Raw genomic sequence first — 20,917 nt, 5'->3', positions numbered from 1 at the left:
TTATCCCTAGGGCTCTAACAAGGGTCCAGTGATGCTTCAAATACTGCTGTGAATAAAGAGGCATCAATTAGTTGAAATTAAAACACCTATTTAAGGATGTTCAAAGAAGGGCTGTTACTGGTGTTCCAGGTTAACATGAACTTCCTGGTCTTTTAGAAATCTATTACTAACTTAAACAGTGAAGAGTCTAAATAAGTCATTTTCTGTTTCTACCTATCAGACACATTTTTTACTCCTGGTGAGGGTCTGTTTGAGAAGTTGGATCAGATGATTTTTTTGAGGTGCCTTCTAACCTGGGCTGTTGCAGGACTCTATTGTACAAGAAAGCAGTGGGAAAAAGAAGCAGAAAATCAGACTGCAAAATAGCTTATCTGACAGAGCCAACCCAGGAAAAAGAAGATACTGAAACATTTTACTTCTATTTTTAAAAATATGTGGTTTGGATTGAAATGCTGATTTTAAAAGAAAGATATAGCAAGTTTTTCATGGCCAGAGGAGCCTCTCAAAAGCTTCATTACAGCACTGTTTACTTTGGTAACTGGCGAGTCAGCTGGAAGCAGCTCTCTCCCATCCCTTCACTTTTGCCTGTACCATTTGTAATTGTGTCATTTTCTAAATGGCACCAAGAAAAACATTTTTAAGCAGAAACCATTCAAGTAAGGGATAAACTTCTTGCGGAAGTCTAGAGAAGCAAGGCTGAGAAACTGGAACACTCACCACAACCCAGGGGAAAGGAGTCGGGCCAGGCTGAGAGTGTCTCCACACTGCCAGAATAGCTCAGTGGTGACAGTGGTCTCATGTGTCTCCTCGCTCTCCATGGGCCACAGCAGTCAGAAAGCCTTGCCTCTGATCCTTCCCAGCTCTGAGTCTGGCCCAGCAGTGCACTCAGGGCTCCCTGGCAGCTCTCCTCTCTAAGAGAGGCTGCAAGCCCTGGAGCTGGGCTTCTGGGAGCCATCTACACAGAGGCACAGAGGCTCTTCTCCCCCCTCTGCAGCACTACACTCACTTCATGGTTTTAATCTGCCAGGGGAACCGAAAACCAGAACTTCTCCCCACAGTAGTCACACAAGCCCAGAGAATGACTATCTGGTAAATGAATCCTGTTGCACAGAAGTCTCACACTCAGTGCTGCTGAGGGTCTGGCTGCAAGACACACGTTTAGTTGTCACTTTGGAAAGGGAATCTGCACATTCACTGACTTACATAAACTCTGTGGTATGTAAACAATCCCCCAATCCATGTCTAAGCATCATTTCTGCCCACAGACATTTGTCATATAAAACTGACACCTCAGTCAGATAGCAAAACACCTTATAATAGAGAATCATGGAGTCATTTAGGATGGAAAAGCCCTCTAAGATCATTGAGTCAAACCATTGACCCAGCACTGCCAAGGCCACCATCAACCAAGTCCACAAGTGACACATTCACACAGCTTTTAAATCCCTCCGAGGATGGTGACATTTCCCTGGGCAACCTGTTCCAATGCTTGTCAACCCTTTGAGGGAAGAAATTTTCTTAATACCAGTTCAACGCTCCCCTGGAGCAACTTGAAGCTGTTTCCTCCTGTCTTATATAACAATATAGCTTTAAATGCCAACTGAGAAAAGACCAGAAAGAAGCCCAAAGCAGGAAGAGCCAAACACTTATTCAGGAAGAACTTCAGGATGCTTCTAGAGTTCTGAAACAGCAGCTGTGAGGGTTCATCACCAGTAGCTCAGCCAAGAACTCAGAGCATGTCATTGTATCAGTGTGACCTGGATCCATGCAGGACACAGAATCCTAAAAAGCTCATCAGGTCCTTTCTTCAGAGTCTACCTAAACCCTTGAGGGTATGAGAAGTTTTCAAAGCAGATGAGCTGCCCTCGCAAGCTGAAGGACTTGCCCTGAGAGGCCGTGGCTGCCCCATTCCTGGAAGTGTCCACGGCCAGGCTGTGCCCCTTGCATGGGACAGCCAGGGATGGGGGAAGCTTGTCCCTTGTGGAACTTGGCATGGCACCTCACCTCCAAGCAAGTTGTGAGGAGGTCTCCACCAAAGGACAATGGAGGAGGGTCAACTGGCAGACTTTGGGAGGGGCCAAGAACATATAAGAAAAATATTAAAATATGTATGACCACTCATAAATATTCATATTGCTGATACAATTCCCAGGTGTATAAAAGGCGGAGCCACCATTTTGTGAATGAGCCCCTGGCATCGAGCCATGCTCCCTTTTGCTTTGTGTATTTTTATTAGCTCCCAATAAAACTTTTTATAACTTATCCCCACTCAGGGTCTGAGTCGTTTATAACAAGCTCCCTTACAACCACGCTGCCTTTTGCCAACTCCTCTGTGCAAGCAAGAACTCCGGGCAGCTCATTACAGCAGGATCCACGAGAGCTTAACTGGGGAGCTGCTAATCCAGGCAGCTTTGCCCAGCCTTGTCTGCCCAGCAGCAGAATCCCAGCTGTGCAGATCTCTATCACCTCCCCACATGGGCCCAGTGCCCCTGCACTGACCCACAGACACAGCACAGCCCACGGGAGCGCTGGGACACCTCAGAACGACGGGAGCTCAGTAGCTAGAAGAAAGCTGTTTCAGGGCTTTGGAAGAAGAAAAAAAAAGGCATCAGAATATTTCTGCTCTTGATGCAGGTTTCAGTGCTCAGTAGTTTTTAGGACACTGTGGAAGAGAGGGAAGCATTAAATATTATCTGTGGGTTGTAAAATTCCACGGAGTTTTACTAGTGTAAAAATGCAAGCATGCTCCAAACTAACTCAAAAAGCAGATGTGAACAGAGAGGGAGGAGGGAAAGAGGATGAGAACATTAACTTTTTTGCCCTAATCAGCTAAACAAGAATGCATTAGGCAAAACCTTGTTTTCTGTTCACTCATCTTGTAAAATTTGTTTGAAAAAATGCCACTATTTATGTTTCAATATAAATTAATTTAAACTAACTCATTTGTCTTGAGCATTGTATTTCCCAGTTTTACTCTCCATCTGGCCTAGCCCAAACAGACTGGAATGTACTCAGCTGACTACTGGAAAAACATGGAACTCTCACAGGGCAATGAAATAATCGATTGCTAAATAATTACCAAACTTACTCTAAAAGAATGATTACAGTTTAAAAACGGAAGCATTTACCATGATGATTGTTTTCACTAAACTCGTTCAGCCTGTTTATACAACACAGAGCACAAAGATATCTTCTCTGGGGAATTTGGATCTGTGACCATAAAGCCATCAAGCTCCAAAAATCAATGTTACCACCTGACTTGCACTGTTTGTGTAGGTCAATCTAAAGCATATTTTCTCAGGGTCTGCATTGTGTCTGGAAGAAAACCCATTCTCTGAACTGGCAAGTCCTTTCAAATACAGTCTGACAGCTCACACTGGATATTTGAAGTGGTCGGGTCAGCACTCCCCTCATGAGTCAACACGAGTGAAGGGTGAGTGCTAATTCCTGAGCTGCTGCAGCAAGTAGAGTCACTGAGGATGAGACCAGTGAATGGCATGGAATCAGGGAATGGTTTGGGTTTGGGAGAGACCTTAAAGCTCATCTCATTCCACCCCCTGCTTTGGGCAGGGACACCTTCCATTAGGTTGTTCCAAGCACCATCCAACCTGGCCTTGGGCATTTCCAGAGATCCAGGGGCAGCCACAGCTTCTCCGGGCATCCTGTGCCAGGGCCTGCCCACCCTCACAGGGAAGAACTTCTCCACAGTACCCCACCTAACCTTGCCTTCTGGCAGTGGGAAGCCATTCCTCCTCCTGTCCCTCCAGGCCCTTGTCCCAGGTCACTCTACAGCTCTCTTGGAATGCCCTTTAGGCACTGGAAGGGGCTCTCAGGTCTCCCTAGAAACCTCTCTTCTCTAGGTGAACTCCCACAGCTCTCCCAGCCTGTCTTCAATCCTTCCCTTAGAGACTGGTCCTGTCTTTGCCCTGCTGTGCTGCTCAGTGCTCGAGCTGCAAACTCTCTCTGCCCCCCCCTCCAGTGTCTTAAAGACATTCACAAGGAATGTGAACAACCAACATGGAATTCCTGCATACACTGAGAGTCAAGGCAATTTTCCTGAACCTGGTGGCCAAGGAACAAAGATCCCAAGGGCATCACTAATTCTTCAAACAACAGTCTGTTGGGCAGGCTCAAGGCACCATTTTTTTGTATCAACTGCCCACTGAAATGGTCAGTGAAGACTGTCATTTCATGGAATTCAGGAGCTATTCAGGTACAGGCACAGATAGTCATCCAGTCTCTCCTGAATATCTTGTTCAGGTGTCTGCAGTAAAAAATGGTATCCAAATGATTATGGCAGGATGGCTCAGGTTTGAATCACCTTTGCTGCCAGCGGAAAATCTTCAGACCTCACTCAGGAAAACTCTTAAGGATATGTCAAAAGGGTATCAAAATCAACAGAATATATATATATATATATAAACATTCCAAAGTGTTTTGCTTAACTTTGTGCCTGAGGTCTCCAAACTAAATGAGGTGGCGTTTCCCGTCTCCTATCTCTTCTTTATCCCTAGAGCTGGGGCTGGATATCCTGGGCAGGATTATTTATCACCACGTGAATGCAGCAATATTATACCAGCATAAGCCCAACTGTAAAAATATTAAGACAAATGTTATGGATTAATTCTGGAATGATTACGAGGCCCAAGACCCCAGTGTCCAGCTAAACTACACAAACACAGATAAAACTGTCCAAACTGCAAACCTGAATAATAAACCTATTTACTAACAGAATAGCCTAGATGAAATTCCAGCTGTCCTTCACACCTGATAAATTAAAATACTCTGTAAGGAAGTTCAGTGTATGCCTCTACAAAGGAAATATCAACAAAACCGGGAAAAATTTATTTCATTTCATTCTCCAAAATCACATCTCACATTTACTGAGCCCTTCCAAACACGTTATATTTCTGATTAGCAGTAATGCCTTAAGGTATTCTTTTTTCCTTTTTTCTGATCTTTGGAGTTAAAAACTGCTTTAAAACATCACTGAGGCACATAATTCTTACTGAACGATAATGTCGGGGAGCACCCTGTAATTTAAAACACTGCACTTCTAATGGACAAAATTGAGTCAAGTAGGAAAAGCAGGATGGATCCAGATCCTAGCCTGAGCACAATCAGACTTCAAACAGGGCTGAAAAAATGAAAACCAGCTGAGCTAATAAAAACCAGACCCTGCTCAAACAATCTTTCGTCAAGTAAACTTCACCTATGTTGTTACTCTTGGAATTTGGTAAAGTAGGAGGAGCCAGCAAGGTCTGAAGGCAAGATGAGAAAGGATATTTGGGAAGGATGTAATATTTAGCAAAGTAAGATGGCAGACAACCAAAGCCAGACTCTGAGCTCAGTTGTACTGGTGTAAATCCAAACTAGCATCACTGACGATAATGGAATTACTCTGAATTTACTCCATGTTAACTGAGATCAAAACCTGATCAGAGACAGAATATCAAACTGGGGAAAAAAGGCTTTTATATCTACACAATGGGACATTTCATTGCAAGTAACTAAGCACGTGTTTAATGATTAACATTAAACAACACAAGGTGAGATGGACTTGAGTTATCCCATAAATACCCACAGCCAAAATTCTCTACAGAGCGAAAAGTTTTATGTACTTCAAATCTACCTCTAAGCAAGATTTGTGCAAATTAATGAGTTAATTAAAAACATGCTTCACTTATTCAGGGCTTTTCTTATTTTCTTCTTTTGTAGAAAGGACAGTTTGAGATGAACCAAGATTCATCCCCACAAAGCAGGAATGCAACAGCATCTCTTCAGTTGCCTCCAGTGTGTCCTTTCCAGAAAGGAATACAGACTCTTACCACTTCCTAAGGTGCAGCTCCAGCTCCAGACCATATCATACACCTCTAGACTGAGGAGTATTTCTGTGCCTTCCCTCTAAACAAAGTCCCAGCCACAGGTTCACATCATATTGGTGGCTGTGCCAAACCACCAAGGCATTAAAAGATTTGTTTGATGTGGTAAAATTGCCAATTATTCAAAATGCCATTTAGCCAACAGTTCTTATTTTCATCTCCCTACGCCGTGGCTCATTTGGGTAACAGAATGACACTCAAATCAACTTTAGAAGGCAGAGAAAGGGCCAACGTTTTACAGCAATGACATGATCCCCACTTTTCACACCCTAAGCATAAGCAACGGCAGAAATATCGAGAACAAAGCTTGACACACAAAGCAGCCTCATTTTTCCCCCACTGTCAGCATTCACAGACTGTCCAGATTCTCCCTCATACACATATCCCGTGTAACTCAATCCTTCCACCTCACTAGCACTAGGGATGCTCCCTTCCCGCTGCAGCTCTGCCAGCTAAGCCCACTGCCAGTCCTGCTGGCCAGAACCACCACAACACAAGCCATTACCTGCTCTGCTCAGCCCCAGGGTGGCTCATGCACTCTAATCAAGCTCCCAGACTGAAGAGCTTCTTCAGCCTCTGCTAACCTGGACTGCTTGGGAATGAATCTGGGACTGCCAAGCAGCACTAATAGCTGGGGATCACAAAAAGCCATGACCTTAAAGAAGAGGGAAGCAGGAAGCAGTGCAAAAACAATAATTATTCTGTCCACTACAGTTACACCTTTAGGAAAGTGTAACTTAATGGACTCAGCAAAATTTCAGAAAACCAAATATCAGGGTCAGCTGGTCCAATTTTGACCCAGAACAAAATCTACAAAAGTACTCACTCCCATGGCCAACATGTGAAGTGGGAATGAGATGTGTCCTAGCTAGCAGCCTCATTCAGGCTGAGGCAAACACCACCTGGCAGGTCAAGAGGGGATTCTCCCCTCGACTCTGCTCTGGTGAGACTCCACCCTCAGCACAAGAAAGACATGGAGATGTCAACCTGCTAGAAAGAGTCCAGAGGAGGCCATGGAGGTGCTCCCAGGGCTGGAGTGCCTCTGCTCTGGCACCAGCCTGGGTGAGCTGGGGGGGTTCACCTGGAGAAGAGGAGGCTCCAGGGAGACATTACAGCACTTCCCAGTGCCTAAAGGGGCTCCAGGAGAGCTGGAGAGGCACTTGGGACAAGGGCTTGGAGTGACAGAAGAAGGGATTGCTTTGACCAATCTGAACTAGTGCAGGGTGTCCCTGCTCATAGCAGGGAGCTGGAACCAGATGGTCTTTGAAGTCCTTTCTAACCCAACCCATTCTGTGATTCTGTGTTCCTCTGCACAAACCTTTTTGTGGGTAACACAGCACCTCTTTCAGAGCAAGGATATACTCTCTTTAGCACCAGCACACTTCACCACAACGATCCAGTGTGTATATGCAAAAGAGAACTCCAGACTGCCAAGAAATCTTCAGATATGGAGGGGAGTACTGAGAAGGGACACTGAACCTCTGAGGGAAAAGGGTCAGTGGAAATTTTGAGGAAGTGATGGGCTGAATACAGAGACAAAGAAGATAAAAAGATGAGGAGTCAGACAGACTAGGAAAGAAATGAAAAGAAGGAATAAACATTTCAGGGAGAAAAAAGTGATTTGTGGTTTTGTGGTTAACACAGAGAACTGTGACTCAGGGGTAGGTCACATGAATTCCCTGTGATTTGTTACAGCTTATGTAAAATTTAAAAAGGGAAAGACATGACCAAAACAAAACAAACAAAAACCCAAGACTCAAAAAAAAACCCCAAAAAAACACCAAACCAACAAAACAAAGCCAACCACACAGAGATCTGAAATATACTGAGACACTGAGATGCAGGGGTTTAAGTGGTATGTTGTTAAATCAGGAGTAAACAATCCTGGCCAAGCACCACTGCCTAAGCATCGTGTTATGTTCTCCAAATGCTGTAGGAGAGTAATGCTACCCCAAAATGTTACCCCAGCCAGTGCACACCGTGCCTTATTTCAACAAAGTACCAGGGCATCATCAGGGACATCACCCTGGGTTCTTGCTGTGTTTCTGGTACATGACAGCAATTAGTGTGCACAGGGATGCTAAAGATCTCCAATTAAAAATCACACCACTATTGTATTGGTGTAAGTAACAATAAATGGGAAAAGATCTGCCCAAAGATAGGCAGAATCACAGGTTCTCTGCCTGGGTGCTCCAGCTATTGCTCTTTTACCTAAAATTGTATGCTTGTTCAAACATTTCCCCTATTCACAGCCTAAAAACCTGGCTCTGACACAGTAGCTTGAAGTCACAATCTCATGAAGACATCAGTAAACAGAAATACAAATTAATACGTGGGCATAAAAGAAATTACAGTACTCCTAGCTGTCATAAGACAGAGCCCATCATTTTTCCTGCACAGTTTTCCTCCTCTTCTTCTGTTCCTCACTAAGTTCCAACTGCAAAAGCACACTACTCAAGTGAACTAAGACCTCACTAACTAAACAAAAAGCTCCATCCTTTGGAAAACAGACTCGGACATACCATTGCTGAGCTTAAGAGAACTCAGGAAATGTTTCAGAGATATTCAGCATCCCCAGAGACACTTCACTTCAGCTCATGAAAATACACTGGTGTCCAAGGCATGAAAATTACAATGGCTTCCTGCTGACCACCCCAGCCCCCGGGCTAGGAATCTAATTTAAACAAGCTGGCAGGAGTCCAGCAGTAACGTACAGTCACAGCTCAGAGCTATCCTGAGCAAACAGCCCAGACATTTAGCAGGAACTACAGCAACACAAGACATTCCTTCATTTTCATTCCATGCTGCAAACCCACCCCCACTCACTCCACTTCACCAGCATTTTTCCAGGCTGAGAACTGAGGTACTGTTCTGTTTTGGTTACCTCTCATTGCTCTGCTGGTTGTAATTTTATCCTATAAAGTTGATATTTGGCTCCACTGTGTATCAGGCTACATGAAACTGGCTTTTAAAGCTGAATAATATTAATTCATTGTACCTATATCACACACTTACTGGCCTATTCCCAAGAGCAAACAGTAAGGAATCCACTATTCCAGTGAGAATGGATGAGCCTGCTAACAGGGACACATTACTGACAGCGAATTCAACCCTTTCAGTTCTCTCTGGGTGGTTGCAATGTTTGCTGCATGCTGGCTTGCTGTCTGGGAATATGTCATTTCCAAAAATGCATATATCTTACCAGTAATGCCTGCAGACTGAAAGCTAGGCTAGGAGTGCTTTAGGAGAAGGGCTACAACTTGGCAAAGCAGTCAGAGTGAAGAGGAGTACCAAGGTGCCAAAGCAAATCAAGATGGAGGAGCACAGGGATATGGAACAGCAGGTTAACATTGCTGCATGAACACACACGGCATGTTTACATTGGCAGTACACAGCACCAGGCGCATCCCAGCTCCTGCTTGGGAATTGTCCCATGGCACTACTGGCCTCAGAGCTGCCAGTGTCACTCCTTTAGCTGACACAGACAGGGGTCTCCGAACACCCAAGGTTCAAACCCTGCCAATAATCTGTGGAGAGGGCAAAGGAGCATGTCTGATCACGGGGCTACTCAGAGGGCACAAGCTCCTGAGTAGCCCTGTGATCAGACATGCACCAAGGCCCTTGGCAAAGCAGGCTCACAGGAGCCCTCAGGGTGTGCTGGGGCTACCCAACAGGGGCCTTCTTCAGCTGCTGATGGGAGCCAGGGAATCACCATGTGGGAATAACCTATTCCCCCCACCCTGAGAGCCCTTGATGAAAACCTAGGTGTGAAACAAACCTCAGGGACTGTTATGTGGACAGTCAGCCCAGTGCAGAATGTGAGAAAGCAGAAAGCCTCTCAATTAACTTCCTATGTTCTCAATTCAGGGCTTTGACTGAACTAACCTTTGCTTCCCCTACAGCCAGTGAAAGCAAATGAGATCTCCAATGAGTATTTAAAAAATCACAGGGGATCAATTAAGGTGCCAGCTCCATTAAGGTGCCAGCTTCATTTTGTGATCTATAGAAAGAGCCTCTGGGTCACCAGCCCCTCAGCTGAGAGTCTTCAGTGAGGTGCCTGAAGTGGAATGGGATTAATCTTGTTGTCAGTGCCGTGGCTTCATGTATCTTGACATAACATGATCCCATCCAAGTGCTTCAGAAATATGAAGTCATTGTGCTTCTCCTCTGACAAAACCAGTTACCAAAGAGTAGGTTGCCCATGTTCCTCAAAAAGCAACAAAAGAAGCTTAACCATAGACCACAAGGGGATATGCTTGACCTAAACCATTCTGATCCCCCTTAAAAATGCAACACTGCAAACAATCCCTTTGCAAAATGCAAATCTTGGACCCAGAGTTCACCCAACAACAACTGCATGGCATGAATTCACTGCCAGCATCACTGAAGGATCTTGTAAATCTGATCTCAGAACAGCACACCTCAAACAGGAAATCCTAAACACCAGCACCAGTTATAAAAAACATATTATGTTCAACAATGTAAGTGAGGGGTAAAACATTCTCCCTGGCTGGAGTAATGAAGCACAAAAAGCAGCCAGCCCAGAGCATATTTCATTGAATCCATCCTATTCCTTCTAACAAAACTGCTGATTACCAAGGCATGGTGAGCTGATCAAGTAACACCATCACTCTCTTTCAACAGAGAAACTGTTTTGCCATTTGCAAACTGAAGAACATATGTTCTCAATATTTCCTCTGATGCATGTGTCTCCTTCAAAACCAAAGCCACAGCATATGCCAACAATTAAATCACTGACTGGAAAATATATACCAACTGGCATCTGAGGGCTCTCTGTCTAAAGGGTTCCTCCTGCCAGGCTTTAAGCCACATTCAAAGTACATTAACTAAATGAAATATCTGCTCCTTTTCCATAGTCCTTAATCTGGTTTAGCCAGATCCTCCACTGAGCGGAATCCACACTACTATGAATTCTAAGCAGCCTCTGACACACACACAAAGGATAAAGCACAAGTAAGAAAAAAGATGACAGGGACCTCAAGTCATGGAATCACAAAGTATCTTGAGTTCATAGGGATCCACAAGGATCATCCAGTCAGTCCCTGGCCCCACACAAGACACCCCAACAATCCCATCCTGTGCCTGAGAGCATTGTCCAAAAGCTCCTGGAGCTCTGGCAGCCTTTGGGTCTTGACCATTCCCTGTTTTCACAGTACAGGGGAAATAGCTCTAAGGTTTCTAACAAGTTGGTCCAGCAGGATGGAGAATGAACATTGCATGATGCACTGAAAAAATCACCAAGCCAATACAAACTCCTTTTGCTCCCCTTTGGTTAAGAAAAGCTCTAACACAACTTGTATCAGCACAGGGAGTCCCATCACTCCATGCCCCCTCTGCAGGACAGGTACTGTTCACTCTCTGCAGGTAACACACAGCACACCTCTGCATCACACAACAGCTTTCAAAAGACACTTGGCCATGGCCTCAAGCCTCATCCTAATCAAGTCAGTACTGTTGGACAGCAGTGCAGCACACAGAGCAAGGATTAAGGATCAGAGTGTCAGTTTCACCAGTTTTCAGGTCATGGGTAGTTCTTTTCCTTCATTCTCCCCTGAGAACTCAACTTCATTCTCTTTCCTAAAGGCATTAATTCACTATTAATTCATGTCCAGACATGAAAACAGAGCTGGGGAAGGGGCTGGAGCTGCAGGAGTAGCAGAGGGAGCTGGAAAGGGGCTCAGCCTGGAGAAAAGGAGGCTGAAGGGGGACCTTCTGGCTCTGCACTACTCCCTGACAGGATGTGGCAGCCAGGGGGGTCAGGCTCTGCACCCAGGGAACAAGGGACAGGATGAGAGGAAAAAGCCTCAAATTGCTCCTGGAAGATTGAATATTGGGAAAAATTTCTTCACCAGGCACTGGAACAGGCTGCCCAGGGCAGTGGAGGAGTCACCATCCCAGCAGGCGTCCAAAAGACCTGTCAATATGGCACCTGGGGACATGCTTTAGTGGTGAACATGGCAGCAACCGATAAGTGGTTGGACTCAATGATCTTAAGAGGTCTCATCCAACCTCTTAACAATTAACCTTTCTTAACAATTCCATTATTCTGATTGCCCACCACAAAGACATATTTTTTCCTCTTTCCTCTAGGATTGGCACTTGAAAAGAGGAAGCTCGGCATTTCAAGAGGAAAATACCCTGGCCACCTTTTCAACTTCCTGTCATATTTCTGTGACAATTCTCTTTACAGTGAACACTATTGCCCCAGTTAAAGTGAGATAAGATGTATACCATATTCATGGCTCCTTATTCACTTCATTACCATGCAGTCTCAGAAAATAGTTGCGTTCTCCAGGTGAAAACGGGACACTGTATCAGTCTCAGGGAGGGACAGCTTATTCATGGTTTAAAAAGTACTTGAGAATCTGCATCAAATATCTGCTTTTCATACAGCAGTAGGAATTTGATTTGTGTGCATTTAAACCAATCCAGGAGATGCATGCAGCAGCAGAAATTGCTCTTTGCTTTCCATACCACAGAGCTCCCATCAAGACTCGTAGCCAGTGTCAAACAATTACAGCCATGAATAGGATTAATTGGGCTTCTCTGTGTGATCGTGTGAAATACAAGCTGCTGTAACCCCTGGGAGATAAATTCAGAGTGCGGAAAGAAGAGAGGAAGGTGAATGAGTAAGTTTCTTTGCTCAAAAAGTGGTTAAGAAACTGGGAGATCTCTCTGTGAATTATCACGTACCTAAAAGCTGAGTTAACAAGGGCACTGTGACTTTTACAAGGGACACAACAGATGAAGTATCCTCTATGCAAATTCCAGCTCTAGGGAAAAGTTGCACACTGCTAACAAACAGCAAAGCTACCTGATAAAGGACATCAGTAGTAATTATAGGGACAGAATAGCACTGGAATACATTGTTTTTGAGCTGCAGAGTTTTCCTTGGAATTATAACCACATGGAGCTGAAGAGAGCAAAGCAAAATGGAACAAGTAGCTTCTAAGTTCTGTAGGCAACAATTTCAAATGTAACATAAAAAATAATTTGCAATTTGAAGCAGAAAAGAATTATGTATATGAGGCATTATCATTTTTTTCCCAAGGAAATAATCTCTACTGTATCTTCAAATAAAAACAGGGAGAATAATCTTTCCCCTTGCTAGAAGGATTCAAGAATCAGAGGGGAAATTCATCCTTGTGCATACCTTCTGGGCTGGACATGCAGAGTTAAGACAGCAGAAAAATAAGTTGTGAGTGATGCTTTAACAGACTTTTGGATCATGTCACAACATTTTGGCTGCCTCGAAGATTTTGGAGCTTCTGGCACTGGCAATACTTACTGTCTTCTCTAATCTATATAAGCAGCTACTTTTAGAGGGACCTCAGATAAATCCCTCTAGAGAAACAAGAAAACATCCATGCAATCAGAGGGTATTCATTTTATAGATATCACAATGTCTCCGGTTAAGGGCGACAATAAGGTTTCAAACACTCATTTCCCACACTCTCAGTACAGTTATCCCAGAAGCCTCAGAGATGGAAATGTCTTAAAGTGCTTTAGACTTCATCCTTATCAGCCCAGAGCTGTTCACTCACACGGCGTTGGTGACAGCCACTCACCTGATGACAGCAACAATAACACTTGGTAGTGGTAACAACACTGAGCAGTTTTTGAGCTTTAGGGAAGCAGTACTTCCCATTGAAATTGTCACTTGTGAAATATTAATAGCAATACTTCATCAGTTTTAGCACAAAAGAGCAGAATTCCCAGTTATTATGCCCAGGTCTGCTTATGATTTGCCCTCAGACATAGCAATGCAGCACTGAACAGTTGTACCTTTACACTGCATCTCCTAAAACACCAAGGAAAAAACTCTGAATTTGGACGTGCGCTCATTACTGCTGTCACTGTGTATCCAAGTCCAAAATAAACCAGCTTCCAAAAAACCCCAAATCCTTACACATCCCTGAGCTGTCAGATGGGATGTTCACAAATTTGAGGCCACCAAAACACTGCTCTGACAGATTGGCTGTCACCAGCTTTAATCTGGTATTCTGTGATCCATCAGAAGAAGAGGGAGATGAGACCTCCTAAATTAGCACCTTTTTTTCCCCACTTTAAATATTGGTAGCGATATAAAAGCCACTCAACTCTCAAATAAGACAACTACTTGAATTAAGTGGAGAGCATAATTTTTTTGGCCTCTGACCTTACTCTTTTCAAAGAGAATCAAGGGAATTCTCTATCTCTTGTGGTTTGACACTGGCCCAGTGCCAAGCACCCACAAGAGTCGCTTGCTCATCCTCTCCTGCCACAGCTGGGCAAAGGAGAGGAAAAAAAAGTTAACAAAGCCTTTGTGAATTGAGATAAGGACTGGGAGAAAACACTTCAAGGGCACACTGAAGATTGCAAAGTGAATTTTATTGCTAGCAGAATCAGAGGAGGATAATGAGAAGTAAAATAAGCCCTTAAAACACCTCAGTTTTGGCCAGCAGCACGTCCAGCTTCAAAGCCATCAGAGATTGGCTCTGCTGAACATGGCGGAAGCTTCCAGAAGCTTTTCATAGGAGCTATCTTTGTGACATCCCTGCTACCAAAAACCAGGTCATGCAAAACCAGTACACAGTTGATAAGTACACAGTTTTCACAAAATATATGCCCACAGAAACTTCACTGGTAAGCAATTTCTTCTGGGCAACCTAATAATTTGTCTAGTTCAAATAGAAGATAGTTTTCAATCAGTTTTAAGCAGTTTTACCTACTAAGGAAGGTAAGGAGGCCTCCAGAATGTGGACAGGAACACAGGATCGTATTCCTCTCCCTCTTTCAGCTGTCTCCCTTTTCATTAAAATCATAAAATCACAGGCTGGCTTCAGCTGGAAGGGATCTTAAGGCCCATCCAGGCTCACCTCTGCCATGGGCAGGGACACCTTCCACTCTCCCAGGTCACTCCAAGTCCCGTCCAACCTGTCCTTGGACATTTCCAGGGATCCAGGGGCAGCCACAGCTGCTGTGACACCGATCTTTTCTCATGCTGCCCCCATACCACTTCCATGGGGTGGGCAAACTCAGATACCAGTACAGAATACCACTTTTCCCTTAAACTTGTTCTCCCTGCTTTGAAAACCACTGCTGCAGTAGTGTTTCTCCACAGCCACGTTCCTGTTCCTTCTAATAACAAGTCCTGAAGCACTTCTTCCACACCACAAAGCAAACAGAGAGAATGTTGAAGACAATGCCCTTCTTCTTCAGGCTATACCAGAAGGGCCACTCTTCATCTTCTCCAACTGATTTACACACATTCAGCCTCTGCCTGAGAAGTTTAGACATCCATAAATCTGAGAGTAAAGCCCAAGATCAAAGACCTCAAGTGACAGAAGAATGCAAAAGTGCAGGGCAGCACACAGGAGAAGGGCTATCAGGAGAGCTGGATGTGAGAGGCAGAGGCAGTGACATCATCTGTGATACCATCCAGCTGAGGGTACAGCAAGGACATGGGAGTGCCTTCCCCTCTCCATTAGCCATCTGCACACCCACAGCACTTTCTCTGTCAGGAAGCATGAAAAACTTTAACTCCGTTAATAGCCTAATTTTAATTTCACAGAATTCCTCCTCTGGAAAAAACATTACTTCTTCATTGTAACTTCTAAAAAAAAAAACTATCAAACCTGCAAAACCCAAAGTTCCCAGACTTTTCATATGACCTCCTGAACTTGATCCAAGCTAGTATGTGGCTCAGCAGCCTAACCATGTTACAGACACAGCCCTGCCAGTCTGTTAAAGAACACTCCAGTTAAACATACTTCACTATGTGCATAACTTCAAGATAGGAAAGAGCTTTACTGTCTCAAAAGAGAGGAGTGGGATCAAGGAAAAAAAAAATTCCTTGTTCTCCTACACACTTACTATGTGACTTAAGTTTTCCCATCTAAACTAAGCATTATTAATGTTTCCCCTTTTCTCACAGTGTTTTCTATTTGATTTGTAAGAAAAGGGTCAGGAGATGCTGAGAGTTCTGTAGATATTGCAGAGTATGTACAGGCAGACACCATCCTCTACCCTAGGAAGTCCAGAGGTTACATATTCCCTTCACTTTTGTCTTAATTAATTACTGGAGTTCGGTCTGTAGAATAGCCATTCACACTAAAGGAATGCTTGATTAAATCACACAGAGTGAGTTATGACTGGTATAATTCCATTAGCTTTACAGAAAAATACTAGGGATGAATTAGTCCTCTCAGGCTTATTTTCCATTCCAAAATTCCTTAATGGCATAAAGAAAAAATAGCAAAGCTGGCCACAGATGTTAAATAAAGACATTCCAAGTCCAATCCCATTTCCACAGGATACAATGGGAGTTAGTAGGACATCAGGACCCACAACACGCAACTACAAAAGCATTTGCTGATCTTCAGCTTTAGCTCCACTTCAAAATTTTCCTGTGCCAACTCCTCTTAAATTTGGGACAATTTTCCACCCCCCATGCCAGTTTTTTCCATTGAACACTAGTCTGGCAAGAGCTTTCTTAGTCAACAGCTCTTTTCACTATCTACAGAAGTTCTGTGATCACATTTAGGCATTGAAAGCCCACAATAAAAATAAAAAAAAAAATCCCTGTAATCTGTTAAAGCACTGCACATGGTTATTCACAAAGTAGAATCCAAAGCACAAGGTTTTTCCAGAGTTGAACTCTCTGTATCCCACCAGATGGTACAGGGTATAGGAATGTGAAACCCATGACAAATTTTTCCATAAGCCATAATTCTGTGCCAAAAGCCTCAGGTTTGATACTAAAAATATACTTGTAATCCTGTTTCACCAAAATCCCAGTGCAGTAGGGAAAACACTACATTTAAATCTACCATCATGCACCCCAATGCATTGGCACATCACAATCATGGAATCACAGAATCATTCAGGTTGGAAAAGACCTTTTACATCACCAAGTCCAACCATCAACCCAACACCACCACCACTAAACTTTGTCCTCAAGTGCCACATGCACTTGGTTTTTGAGCACCTCCAGAGATGGGGATTCCACCACCACCTGGGGCAGCCTGTGCAAATGTTTTACAGCCCTTTCTGTGAAAAGGTTTTCCCTAATGTCCAACCTGAGCCTCCCCTGGCACAGTCTGAGGCCGTTCCCTCTCCTCCTGTCCCCATTCCCTGGGAGCAGAGCTGGCCCACTAAGCTGTCCCCTCCTGTCAGGGAGTTGTGCAGAGCCACAAGGGCCCCCCTGAGCCCCCTTTTCTCCAGGCTGAGCCCCTTTCCCAGTTGCCTCAGCTGCTCCTGTGCTCCAGACCCTTCCCCAGCTCCATTCCCTTCCATGGACATGCTCCAGTCCCTCAGTACAGCACTAACAATGCCACACTTTGAGTTATTTAAAAAACCTTCCATATTCTGATAGACTACATTTATACCAAATCATTTACAGTCCAGCTGCACCCTGTGGGGTGCCAAGGACACTCTGAAATACAAACTAGGAAAACAATGGAGTTCAAAACAAAATCCACACCCAATTTAAATTGCAATTACCTATCAATAGTGTATCTGCATCAGGGCACCTTTATACAAAGAGAAGTTCCTTGGACCTGAGCCCCAACTGCATCTGTACCCCTTGTATAGTCACATCTGCCTCAGGGACCACAGCACCTCACCAAAACATCCAGAAAATTTGCCTGTAAAACGCTCTCATTTTTTGGAAGAAGAATTTAGTGAATAGCAACACAACTTGTGAAAAAATAGCTTCATGCTCATTAATTCAGTTGAGCAACCTTCAGAAAGAATAACGCTAGGTAAACGAATTGGATGCTGTGAAATAGTTGTCAAGCAATATTTTTATGAGCTTTTTGAGTAAAGTTACTTCTCTATAGATTAAGAAAAAAGAGACTGAATTGGTCACAACAGCATTTCTTGCTTTTTCTTTTCAAGTGTCTCAGCATGGTCACAATCAGATGTACGGTACAGATGACCAACAGTCATCTGGATCTTACACATACATAAAATTCAAGACATTGACCTGTGGTGTGTCTTTCTAACTCTGAGAAAGACCAAATAAATAGTTTTCAGAAACCAGGACAAAATGAAGTTGAAAATTGTCCATCCTCCACTTCGAGAGCGCTCCCTGCCCTCACAAGTTATCCATCACGCAAAGAAGTCAGGCCCCCGCAGGGAAGTTGGGCTTCCACACAGAGAGGTGTAACAGGATACTCTGAGGCACGTTTGCCAGCAGCTCTGGGCTGTGCAGGTCAGTTCTCTGCAGGTTTCAGTTTCAGTCACTCCACTGACTGAAGTCTAACAGTTGCCAAGGAAAGGGATCTCCTGTGCAAAGAGGGGGAATGGGAGAGGAGGCAAGGAAGCGAGGAGTCAGTGAGTGGGAAAATGTGACTCAAGGAGAGGAAGGTGGCAGAGGATTTGTTGCTGGTGAGGTTTGTACAGAGCAAGGAGGGGTAGTACAGCAAAGCATGGTCAAAGGAGTCAGTCTGGAATACAAGCAAAGAACCTGGAAAGACAGTGGGAGCAAAGACAGTGAGGAGGACACAAAAAAGGACTGAAAAGGTGAAAATGTGCAGAAGAAAAATTGAATGAAAACATATGAGATGAGAAAGAAAACAGGAGCTATTGAAACAGACGAAGTGAAAGTGGTCTGTGATGAAAACTAAGCACAGGACTACCCATGAGAGAAAGCTGAGACTTCTTTCTACTGAGGATGCACAAGAACAAAGGACCACCACACAAACCTGCAAATTAAAAGTGCACCACACAAGATCTTCTTGCTCTTGTGGATGGAATAGTTACCCAGTCACTCTGAAAAAGAGAACTATCAACTCCTACCCTGAATCCCTTTCTGCTCACTGAAGTGAAGATAAGCTGTGACTGACAGAAAATCCAACCAAAACACTCCTAACTCATCCTCTTGATTGTCCAGCCATTCCATGGAAAAAGAGCTCCAAAGAGATGAACTTGGTTTTCCAGAAGGATATAAGAGAGTTCTAGGTTCTACACTTGACCCAAATCTTTCCCTTCTTGTTTATTTCTGTGGCACGATGTTTTTCAAGTCCCATATAAGTTTGTTCCATAAAATAACAAAAAACTGGGGAACAGGGGGAAGAGAGGGAAAACAAAAAGAAAATTACACCAAATGTGGAAACAGTAAGGACCCTTTTGTCATAGAACACTCTGATACTACAATGAAGAACACTTTGTAAGAAAAAAAAAAAGAGAACCTAGACAAGCCTCTAACTTTCTAAGCATTTGGTTTAAGGTATTTACACCAATAGCAAACATATCTTGTAAGCAGAAGTATCTGTGACTGGGAGGAAACAGAGAGGATGTCCACTTTTTTTGGTGACATTCCTGCAAAAATGGAACTCTTAAGCATTGAGCATATTCTGAGATATTCCATGGGAACTAAAGCCAAAAGAGAATTTTCAAGGGCTTTGCCCCACTTTCTGATTATTTTTTCTTTTTTTTTCTTTTCAAGGGAGTTTTTACAGCACAGTACAGCACACACCACCAGCCCGTTTTTACGGCACAGTACAGCACACACCACCAGCCCGGGGCATCCTGTTCCTATTTCCTCTTCAAATCACCAGAAGAATTTGACAAGGAAAGAGGAAGAAAGCCAGAGAAAATGGATAGGTGGGGAACAAAAAACAGATGCTGAAAGAGACGAACACACGATGTATGGCAGAAGAGGGGGAAAAAGAAAGAAGACCTCAAACAAAAACCAAAACAAAACAAAACAAAAAAAAAGAAAACCACACCATGTTCATTTCATTACAAGTTTCTGAATGTAAAAATGGGACAATAAGACAAGAGGAAGAGTGGAACTGCATTACTGATGTTCTTAAGTGCGCTCCCATGGAAGGGCATTGGAAAAAGACTCAGCAGCACCGTTACTACTCCACGTGCGGTTCACTGACGCTACTTCAGCTCGTATCTGAACAATTAAGGGGAGTATTTGATCCTTTAAGCTACTCCTTGCTGCAAAGAGCGCACTTAGAGCCCACTCCAGTCTATCCTGAAGGCTTTGGGAAGCTTTGTAGAGAAACAGGGAGGTGGTGGTCGCAATATGTTACTCGCCCTCGGCAGAGAAACGCGTGCAGCAAGAACGACTAGGATGGGACAGGAATACTTAGGCTCCAGTCCCTGCAAGCGCAGGAAACCCAATCTTTTGCCAGCCCTCGGGAGCTCCCTGCTGCCCTTCCCGGCTCCTGCCCGTCCCAGCCAGGGAATGCCCTACCTGGGTCGTGGAACGGCACCAGCGCGAAGTTGTACAGCGGCCGCTTGGGTCTCTTCAGCGATGTCTCCAGGATCTTGGATGCGCCCTCGATAACTTGCACCAAGTCGTCGTACATGGAGCCGGTCACATCGAAGACGAAGGCCAGGGTGGAGGCTCCCTCGGGCACCGCCTCGGGCTCGGGCACGGCGCGGGCGCTCAGGGCGAGCAGCAGCAGCAGCACCGTGCCCAGCGCCCCGGGGCTCCCACCCACAGCCATCGCGCCGGCACCCGCGGCGGCCGGGAAAGGCACGGGGGCAGTCGGGCCAGGGGAGCGGAGGCAGACCGCGGAGAGCGCGGGGACAGACCGCGACGAACCGCGGAGAGAGCGGGGATGGATCCGGGACGGACCTGAGAGAGCGCGGGGATAAACCGGGACGGACTGGGGAGAGCGCTGGGACCGACCCGGGAAGAGCGGGGACAGACCGAGGGGAGCAGAGACCGAGCGGGGAGAGGGGAGAGCGGACCCCGTCGCCCACCGCCCGCTCCCCTCAGGCGCGGCGCAGGAAGCGCCGCCGCTTTTGTCTGCGCGCGGCTGCGGCCCCGCTCCGCCTTCCCTACCGGGCAGGGCTGGGGCAGCGCCGCCCCGAGGGACAGCGCTGAGCCCCGGCCGTGCCGCGGGGCTGCTGGGGCCAGCCGGGCTGGGGATGGAGCTGCGGCTGCCGCCCCGGGAGCACCGGCTGCGGATTGAGGCGGCGCCCGCCCCGGGCCCGCCTCCCGTGGCCCGCTGCGGCCCCTGCCCTCAGCTGGGTCTCCCCCTCACTTCGGGGTCGCCGACCTTACT

At 45.2% G+C, this 20,917-nt stretch overlaps 1 protein-coding gene across 1 annotated transcript in view; it reads right to left on the bottom strand.

The window, feature by feature from the left end:
* The window catches only part of HMCN1 (hemicentin 1), a 165,391-nt gene extending 144,771 nt beyond the window's left edge, over window positions 1-20,620 (bottom strand). Inside the window, exon 1 of the mRNA XM_041479619.1 lies at window positions 20,098-20,620. Within this exon, the coding sequence (XP_041335553.1) occupies window positions 20,098-20,353 (256 nt within the window). The 5' untranslated portion in view covers window positions 20,354-20,620. The remainder of the gene's footprint in view (window positions 1-20,097) is intronic.
* Between the last annotated feature and the right edge of the window lie 297 nt (window positions 20,621-20,917).

Source organism: Pyrgilauda ruficollis, unplaced genomic scaffold (assembly GCF_017590135.1).
Source record: "Pyrgilauda ruficollis isolate IOZ18807 unplaced genomic scaffold, ASM1759013v1 scaffold49, whole genome shotgun sequence".
In the NCBI taxonomy this organism is placed as follows: domain Eukaryota; kingdom Metazoa; phylum Chordata; class Aves; order Passeriformes; family Passeridae; genus Pyrgilauda; species Pyrgilauda ruficollis.
This window is presented reverse-complemented; position numbering and strand designations above follow the sequence as displayed.